Source organism: Trichechus manatus, unplaced genomic scaffold (assembly GCF_000243295.1).
Source record: "Trichechus manatus latirostris isolate Lorelei unplaced genomic scaffold, TriManLat1.0 scaffold00228, whole genome shotgun sequence".
NCBI classification, from domain to species: domain Eukaryota; kingdom Metazoa; phylum Chordata; class Mammalia; order Sirenia; family Trichechidae; genus Trichechus; species Trichechus manatus.
In genome coordinates this window covers 2,178,955-2,189,041 of record NW_004444164.1, presented here as the reverse complement: position 1 = coordinate 2,189,041, position 10,087 = coordinate 2,178,955, and the positions used below count along the sequence as shown (strand labels likewise).

Below are 10,087 nucleotides of genomic sequence, written 5' to 3'. Positions count from 1 at the left end.
AAATCAGGGGTGGAAAGGAGGAGTGTGCTGTCACAGTATAGGGAGAGCAATTAGGGTCACATAACTATGTATGTATAAATTTTTGTATGAGAGTCTAACTTGAATTGTTAACTTTCACTTAAAGTACAATAAAATTAAAAAAAAACTTATGAAATGAAAACACACACACACGGAAAAAGTATATTGTTCATCTGTGTAATGTGCAAATAAACTAGAATGCAGAAAATAGAAATCAGAGAGATACAAGCCACATTTCTTAAGCTAAAGAGGTTACAAGGCTTGTACCATAGTAACAGTACTCTCTGTTTACAAATTATCTAAGACTTCACAGAGTAGTTTTCACAATATATTTCACCTAGTTAACAGACACTTCCCTAAATTTTTTTAGCATAGATCATATTAGGCTTTATGCCAAACCAGCTGCCATTATCAATTCTGACTAATGGCAACCCCATTTGTGTCAGAATAGAGCTGTGTTCCACAGAGTTTTCAATGGCCAAATTTTTGGAAGTAGATCACCGGAACTTTCTTCCAAAGTGCCTCTGGGTGGACTCGAACTTCCAACCTTTCAGTTAGCAGTTGAGTCTCTTAACTTTTAGCATTACCCAGGGACTTCTATTAGCCTTCACAGTCACGGGGAAAACTACGATGAGTCGTTAGGTTGAATAGAAATATGCCCAAATAACCCAATGTTGCCCCAAAAGGACGCAAAGTATTGTTTTGAATTTTAATAGTTGACCTTTACTTTCTGTTCATCGATTGGGGGTGTCAAAGTGAGAAGGCATTACTAGCTATCATTAATTTGCTGATTTTACCTTCTTCACAGTTATTCCACTAACCTCGAGAAGAAGGCCCAAATCAAGTGTAACCCTTCTATGTAGATGTATATATTACATTGTAAATTATTAAGAATTTGACCTACGCTCAAATAATAAGACTTTCAAGAAAACCTTTTTCTAATTATAAAAGATAATACTGACATATTCACTATCCATAAAACCACCAAATCTTAATCAAACATATGAATAATTTTGCCATGATTTAGCAAGGCATATATAGATATATGAATTTAGGTTTTCTTTCTGTGGCTGCATCGTTACCATTAGACTGGGGTATCACAGTGAGAAGCAGATTACTATAATTGTATGTCCCTAAAGGCACTAAACCAGTGGAGATAAATTACAACACTACTGCTTGAGTGCGAACTTACACCTAAGAGGTGATGAGTGAGGTTCTTCATCTAAGTAGATCCATTTTGGTTATGTCTGAGTGAAAGCAGTTAGTTACCCTAACAAAACTGCAAAAGGCTCTGAGGTCTTCCTTACAGAGAGCATTTTTTTTAATGTCCACTCTGTCATAACTGACGGCCATGTCTTTTTTATCTTGCTTTCCTACCACATAAAAAAAATCTGTAATTCATCCTCTCCAGCTCTTCTGCCAATGTGAGCCGACTATTATTATTATGTGTCCCTCAAATGGAATAGATGCTTCTGGATGGAAAATAGCAGAGAAAATGGAAAAAGGCCCCACACGACAAGTTTACTAGGAACTAAAATACCAAGCACTAAAAACACACAAAGGAAATTGAAACAGCAAGAAAAAGGGACAAACATCACTCACTTAATAGGGAAGAAATCTATATCTACATAAAGAGAAGGCACAGATGAGGAGGGGAGTTATGATTGATTTTCTCATTGGACAAGACAAAATGTCTTCAATTTGCTTCAAAAAATGTGTTACATAAACCCCACAAAAAAGAATTACTTTTTGTGCAACAAGAAAATACTGATTTGCTGAATTAAATCTCCTCACCTCTCAGCCACTAGTATCACAGAGAAAAGTACCGCATTTACACACTCAGCAATTTTAATCAATGTAAGTCAGTATTTTAATCAATGTAAGTCTCCACATTCAGTTAGAGTTAGAAAATAATAACATGCATGATTATGCTTGGTACTATTAAAAGTTTCTTCTCTTTATAAAGCATTCTGGATAGGCAATAATTAAAGAAAGTCTTGAAATTCTTAGACTTCCCAGAGCAACTTCATACTATCTAATAATCCATACCAGCCTAGTAGCATATGCCAATGGCTTTTGATAACAAGAGTGAAGATCACCAGATGTCATGATATATTTGCACTGTTAGGATTTTGCTAATTTCTCAGTAAATCATTTTGAATATTGCATTGTAATGTTTGCTTTAAAAGGCTTTTCTTTTCCTCCTTATTGAAGGCCCTGCTGCTGTGGAAATCCATTTTAACAGAAACAATGCTTGCCTAACGGGAGAAACAATACTTTCTTCAGCTTCAGAGGAACACACACAAATAATACACTTAAATAAGATGTGTAAAACATGCTTTCACTAAGTGAATGGGAGTCCATGTACACAAAATGTCTTCTCAACACATTCCCATCACCATCATGATCATCATCTCAGCAATCACCATCACCAACCAGGGCACTATAACACTGTACCCGTGCTCTCTTCTTCCCTCTCCCTCTCCCTCTCCCTCTCCCTCTCCCTTAGACATTCTTACCTCTCTCCCTCCCTGTACTGCCTCCAGTCTTTTCAAGTTCAAACCCTGCAAGAAAGGAACAAACATATTATTGCTGGCAGAAGTATCAACTATGATTACTAACCAATAATTAGTGCTAGAGCAAAATTTTTGAATGAAAGAAAAAATTCATAAAATCTGAATATTGACGAACGTTACCTCACACAGATGTCAATATATATCATAGTTAAGTCTTCAAAGGTGGTACCAAAGAATTTCTTGCTTAAGACCATAGATTAAAATAATATTTATGGTACCTATGTTTGTTTAAGTAACAATTGCTTGTCCCTTGTACTATTCACAACCGGAAAGGTTTCATGTATTATATGAAGTAGTACATGCAATATATGCTAGAATGGTAAGCTTACTTCACCTTACTTCACCTCACCTGGCATATCTCAAAGCCCAAACATTAATAAATGTTGATAAAAACAACTGCAGTTCTTGCAGTACTGGTAGTAAATATTCAGGATTTACTTGCTGGCAAAGGACTTTACCTCTTTCTCTATTAGAGCTACTGATTTCTATGTTCAAGAAGGAGGGAGGGTGGTATAAATCCATTTGAAGTCCCCCCAAAATACTATGCTTGATTTAAAAAAAAAAAAGAATCCACCTTTTCCCTAGCAAACCTATTGTAAAATGTGCTTATGGCCCAATATGGAAAACCCAAGAGTTATCAAGATTTATATATGTATACGTTGTTGTTGTTGTTAGGTGCCATTGAGGAAGATTCCAACTCACAGCCACCCTATGTACAACAGAATGAAACACTGCCCAGTCCTCTGCAATCCTCACAATCACTGCTATGTTTGAGCCCATTGTTACAGGCACTGTGTCAATCCATCTCATTGAGAGTCTTCTTCTTTTTCACTGATCCTCTGCCAAGCATAATGTCCTTCTCCACAGACTGGTCCCTCCTGATAACAAGTCCAAAGTACGTGAGACGAAGTCTTCCCATCTTCACTTCTAAGGAACATTTTGGCTGTACTTCATCCAGGACAGATTTGTTCATTCTTCTGTCAGTCCATAGTATACTCAATATTCTTCGCCAACACCATCATTCAAATGTATCATTTCTTCTTCGGTCTTCGTTCTTCATTGTCCAGCTTTCCAAAACAAATGAGGCTACTGAAAACACAGTGGCTTGGGTCCGGCACACCTTAGTCTTCAAGTGACATCTTTGCTTTTTAACACTTTAAAGAAGTCTTCTGCAGCAGATTTGCCCAATGTAATACATCATTTGATTTCTTGACTGCTGCTTCCATGGGCACTGATTGTGAATCCAACTAAAATGACATCCTTGACAACTTCAGTCTTTTCTCCGTTTATCATGATGTTGCTAATTGGTCCAGTAAAGAGGATTTTTGTTTGCATTATGTTGAGGTGCAATCCATACTGAAGGCTGTGGTCTTTGATCTTCATCAGTAAGTGCTTCAAGTCCTCTTCGCTTTTAGCAAGCAAGATTGTGTTATCTGCATATAGCAGGTTGTTAATAAGTCTTCCTCCAATCCCTTGTACTTCTTCATACAGTCCAGTTTTTCAGACTATTTGCTCGGTATACAGATTGAATAAGTATGGTGAAGTGATACAACACTGACACACACCTTTCCTGATTTTAAGCCATGCAGTATCCCCTTGTTCTGTTGCAAAGACTGCCTCTTGATCTGTGCACAGGGTCTGCAGGAGCACAATTAAGTGTTCTGGAATTCCCATGCTTCGCAATGTTATCCATAATTTGAATATGCCTTTGCATATTCAATAAAACACAGGTAAACATCTTTCTGGTGTTCTCTGCTGTCAGCCATGATCCATCCGACATCAGCCAGGATATCCCTTGTTCCAAGTCCTCTTCTAAATCTGGCTTGAATTTCTGGCAGTTCCATGTCAATGTACTGCTGCAACTGTTTCTGAATTGCCTTCAGAAAAATTTTACTTGTGTGTAATATTAATGACACTGTTCTATAATTTCCACATTCTGTTGAATATCCTTTCTTTGGAGATGGCACAAATGTGGATCTCTTCCAGTCACTTGGCCAGGTAGCTTCTTCCAAATTTCTTGGCACAGAATGTGTGAGAACTTCCAGCGTGGATCTGTTTGTTGAAACATCTCAGTTGGTATTCTGTCGATCCCTGGAGCCTTGTTTTTTCAGCAAGGCCTTCAGTGCAGCTTGGACTTCTTCCTTCATTGCCATAAGTTCTTGATCATATGCGACCTCCTAAAATGGTTAAACATCAACCAATTCTTTTTGGTACAGTTACTCTGGGTCTTCCGTCTATCTTCTTTTGATGCTTCCTGCATTGTTCAATAGTTTGCCCATAGAATCCTTTAAAATTGCAACTCAAGGCTGAATTGTTTCTTCAGTTCTTTCAGCTTGAGAAATGCCTAGCTTGTTTATCCCTTCTGGTTTTCTAACTCCAGGTCTTTGCACATTTTATTATAATACCTTACTTTGTCTTCTTGAGTCTCCCTTTGAAATCTTCTGTTCAGCTCTTTTACTTCATCATTTCTTCACTCAGTTTAGCTACTTTACGTTTAAGAGCAAGTTTCAGAGTCTCTTCTGACATCCATTTTGGTCTTTTCTTTCTTTCCTGTCTTTTTAACGACCTCTTGTTTTCTTCGCGTCTGTTGTCTTTGATGTCATCCCACAACTTGTCTGGTCTTCAGTCATTAGTGTTCAATTGCCTCAAATCTGTTCTTGAGATGGTCTCTAAATTCAGGTGGGATATACTGAAGCTTGTACTTCTGTTCTCGTGGACTTGCTTTAATTTTCTTCGGCTTCACTTTTAATTTGCATATCATCAACTGATGGTCTATTCCTCAGTCGGCCTTTGGCCTTGTTCTGGCTAATGGTATTGGCTTCTCCATTATGTTTTTCCACAGAGGTAGTTAATTTAATTCCTGTGTATTTCATCTGGAGAGGTCCACCCGTATAGTTGTCATTTATGTTGTTGAAAAAAAAAATTTGCAATGAATCAAAATTCTTGCAATTCTACCACATGATCTCCATCATCCTTTCTATCACCAAGGCCATATTTTCCAAGTACTAATCCTTCCTTTCTGTTTCCAACTTTTGCATTCCAATTACCAGTAATTATCAATGCATCTTGATTGCATATTTGATCAATTTCAGATTGCAGAAGTTGGTAAATATCTTCAATTTCCTCATTTTTGGCATTAGTGGTTGATTCATAAATTGGAATAAGGGTTGTATTAACTGGTCTTCCTTGTAGGTGTATAGATATTATCCTAAAACTGACAGCGTTGTACTTCAGGATAAATCTTGAAATGCTCTTGATGATGATGAATGCGAAGCCATTTCTCTTCAATTTGTCATTCCCAGCATAGTAGACCATATGATTGTCTGATTCAAAATGTCCAATACCAGTCCATTTCAGCTCACTAATGCCTAGAATATTGATCTTTATGTGTTTCATTTCATTTTTGATGATTTCCAATATTCCTAGATTCATACTTAGTATGTTGCACATTCCAATTATTAACGGATGTTTGGAGCCCTGGTGGTGCAGTGGTTAAGGGTTTGGCTGCTAACTCAAAGTTTGGCAGTTTGAATCCACCAGCTGCTCTTTGGAAACCTTACAGGGCAGTTCTACTCTGTCCTATAGGGTCACTATGAGTCGGAATCAACTTGAAGACAACTGGTTTGGTTTCTTGGGGTTTTTTCTCATTTTGAGCAGTGTCACATCAGCAAATGATGGTCCTGAAAGCTTTACTCCCTCCACGTCACTAAGGTCAACTCTACTTTGAGGCGGCAACTCTTTCTTAGTCATATTTTGAGTGCTTTCCAACCTGAGGGGCTCATCTTCCAGCACTATATCAGACAATGTTCTGCTGATATTGATATTTTTACTGGCCAATTTTATTTTTTAGAAGTAGATAGCCAGGTCCGTCTTCCTAGTCTGTCTCAGTCTGGAAGTTCCACTGAAACCTGTCCACCATGGGTGACCCTGCTGGTTATTTGAAATACCGGTGGCATAGTATCCAGCATCACAGCAACACACAAGCCACCACAGTACAACATAGCGACAGACTAGTGAAACATATATTAATTTGCTAGAAATATGGCTATTTAGAAATTAAAACAATGGGAAACTAATTTATTCACTCTAAACTCAATGACCTGTTGCCATCGAGTTGAGTCCGACTCATAGCGACCCTATAGGACAGAGTAGAACAGCCCCATAGGGCTTCCAAGGAGCAGCTGGTGGATTCGAGCTCCCAAATGACAGGGCCCTGGATGCATAGTGGTTAAGAACTCAGCTGCTAACTAAAAGGTCAGCAGTCTGAATCCTCCAGCTGCTCCTTGGAAACACTATTGGGCAGTTCTACTCTATATTATAGTGTCTCTATGAGTCGGAATCAACTTGACCTCAACGTGTTTGGTTTTTGTTTTTGTTTTTTTTTCTTGGAAACTCAGTGACAGTGCTTGCTACTAACCAAAAAGTTGAAGAAGAATGATAAGGCATGCATATAAAATTTTCTCTGACCATAAAAGGAGAGAAGCCAATTCTGCTTAGAACTGAGCATGCACACAGAAGACAACAGAGGAGGGTCACATCTCAGTCTTAGAGGCTGAGGAGGGAATTCAGACAGAGAACACCATGCACAAAGAAAGGCATAAAGTACTCTAAAATTCTGGCGATTCAACATGTGATGCCATGAAGTTTTGTTTGAGTTGTCCTTCCCTGCATCATAATCCAGAAATTGCCTTCAGGCAGAAAGCCAGAGATTTATAAGGCTCTATTCATTTATTTTCTTTCTGTCAGTGATTAAAATGCTGTTCTGTCTGTTGTTTAATGCCTAAAAATTTTAATATTTTTTCAGATATTCTAGTTGTATGTATACATATATTCTCACTAGAGAAAATTAATTAGATCAAAATTAAACATATGAGACAAACCAAAATGTTATAAATTGTAGGTAGAAAAAAATTACCTCAAAGCAAACATTCTGCAGTGTACTAAATTACGATAATTTTGTAAAGCATTAAGGGGGAAGTTATTAACTGAAAACAACAGAATTTACTACCAAAATCTCTCTTACAGAACAGTATTTAGATGTTTATGCTCACACCCCCAGGAACTGTGCTAGAGGGTGACATCATCTCTGTCTAAATTATACACGGGGGTAGGGGAGAGATTTTTCCCTTCACATTGATTGCAAACCTTTCCAAAATTGTTATCATCTCATAAAGATTTCCTCTGATTCCCTGTAACAAAACATCAGAAATATACTCCGCAATATCTCCGGATTTGGTAGATTTATTGTTCCTACATGGAAAAATATAGAATGGACAGATGGTATAGATATTTCATTTTCAGCACTTTGGAAATTTAATTGTGATACTTCTTAAACGTGGGAAGTAGTTATGATTTAATTGGATAAAACCATAATTAAATATAAAAGACCTCAAATAACTATGTGACCTTTTTACATTTAGCCTCCACTATGAAGGCACAGAAAAGAGCTAGAAAAAAAACCTTAAATATCTTGTAACTCAGTCTCTTCATTTGACAGATGAGGAGGCTTACAGCCAGGGAACTTAAGTAACTTATAAGGTAAGTGGCAGATTTGGGACTCAGACTCTCGCCATTGGGTTCCAAATCCAGAACTATCTTCATTTTACCAAATTGCTTTAGTAGTTCAGTTATAATTCATTGTCTTAAAAGCTGTACAATTTCTGTGCACTTCTTAGCCACTTTGTGACCCAGGTTCCACAGCTGTAAAATGGAAATAATTTGCAGGAGTGAGAGAATCCATGGAGAACACAGCACAACGCCTACTGCATAGTTAACCTCAACGTGTACTAATTTTCTTATGAATAGTTTAAGATGGTGCCACTCCTGTGTGGTGGTGTTCAATTGAAAGACTCATTATTACAATGGCTTTAAAAATAATTATTATATTTTGAGTATTTTCTGTTTGTCAAGTACTGTTCCAAGTGTTTTGGTTGGATTAACTCAATTCTTATAATAACCTTATTATATAGTAAAACCAGATAGTTCTTTGCATGTTGGGGCAAAAAACTGAAAATGATCTTTCAGTTGTTCTGCTCTGTTTCTGAACTTTTTTTTTTTAAGCAAAATAAGACACTCTAACTTGTTAGCTATTGCTACTGTTTTGTTTCATTTTGTAGCTATGGCATATGGACCAAAAGAATGAGAGAGTGACTGCCAAATACTTCTGGCTTCCCTACTTATTACTGCATTTCTTCTTCTTACAACATATCATCACTTTGTGGGGAAAAGCATACTTTTGGAGGGTGAGGAAAATGGCTTAACTCTCTGGGTCTTGGTTTACATATCAAGAAAATGGAGATATGTAGAGAGTTGTATTGGAGGATCTTTGTAGAATCTAATATCAGTGCTGTGTTTTAAGTTTAAGACAGGCAGATTGGTTTCTTACAGGTTCTTGGTATGCATATTCTATTTTGTATGGCTTGTGAGTGAAACTGATGAAACTACCCAAAAAGTTAAGAAATTCCAAAAAGAGTGAACAGAGCTTGATAAACCCATTGTCAGCCTTATTTGCTCCCTAAATTCTTGTTTTCTTAATTTGGATACCTATGTTTTCTCTATCAATTTGCTCTGCAGATGCTAAATTCCAGGTCAATTTTCAATTATATTGCTGATTAAAATCTTTAGTTGTATATATGGATTTCTAACCTTAGCCTTCTTTAGGATTCATTTTGTGAGTGATAGGATGGAGATGTGTGACTAGTCATAGGTTTACAGAATAGACCTAGAAAGTCAGTAAGTTCCCCAAGGCTGTTTAACCTACTTAAAAACTGTAAGAATTTATTCTTACATACATATTTCCAGTCTTCCTTTAAATTTAAGAACATAGCTTAAATATTCTTTGCCATTCTCTTATTGCTTTTCTAGCAATTATATTGGAAAAACCTTTTCTTTTTCTTATACTATACTGAAATCATATATCATATAAAAGCAAAATTTTTGCTGAAGATCATTCAAAAGCAGTTGTAACAGTACATCAACAGGAAACTGCCAGAAATTCAAACTGGATTCAGAAGAGCATGTGAAAAGAGTGATACCATTGCTGATATCAGATGAATCCTGACTGAAAGCAGAGAATACCAGAAAGATATTTACCTGTGTTTTATTAACTATGCAAAGGCATTCAACTGCGTGGAGCATAACAAATTATGGATAGCACTTCAAAGAACAGGAATTCCAGAACACTTAATTGTGCTCATGAGGAACATGTACTCATTCTAACAGGACAAGGAGATACTGTGTGGTTTAAAGTCAAGAAAGATGTGTGTCAGGGTAGTATCCTTTCACTATACTGATTCAATCTGTATGCTGAGCAAATAATCCGAGAAGCTGGACTATATGAAGAAGTACAAGGCATTAGGATTGGAGGAGGACTCATTAACAGCCTGTGAAATGCAGATGACACAACCTTGCTTGCTGAAAGTGAAGAGGACTTGAGGCACTTACTGATGAAGATCAAAGACTACAGCCTTCAGTATGGATTATACCTCAACATA

General features: G+C 37.0%; 1 protein-coding gene across 1 annotated transcript in view; it reads right to left on the bottom strand.

Moving 5' to 3' along the window:
• Positions 1-10,087, bottom strand: part of CCSER1 (coiled-coil serine rich protein 1) — a 1,325,280-nt gene that overhangs the window by 459,449 nt on the left and 855,744 nt on the right. Inside the window, exon 10 of the mRNA XM_004389012.1 lies at positions 2,538-2,582. Coding sequence (XP_004389069.1) covers positions 2,538-2,582 — 45 coding nt within the window. The remainder of the gene's footprint in view (positions 1-2,537; positions 2,583-10,087) is intronic.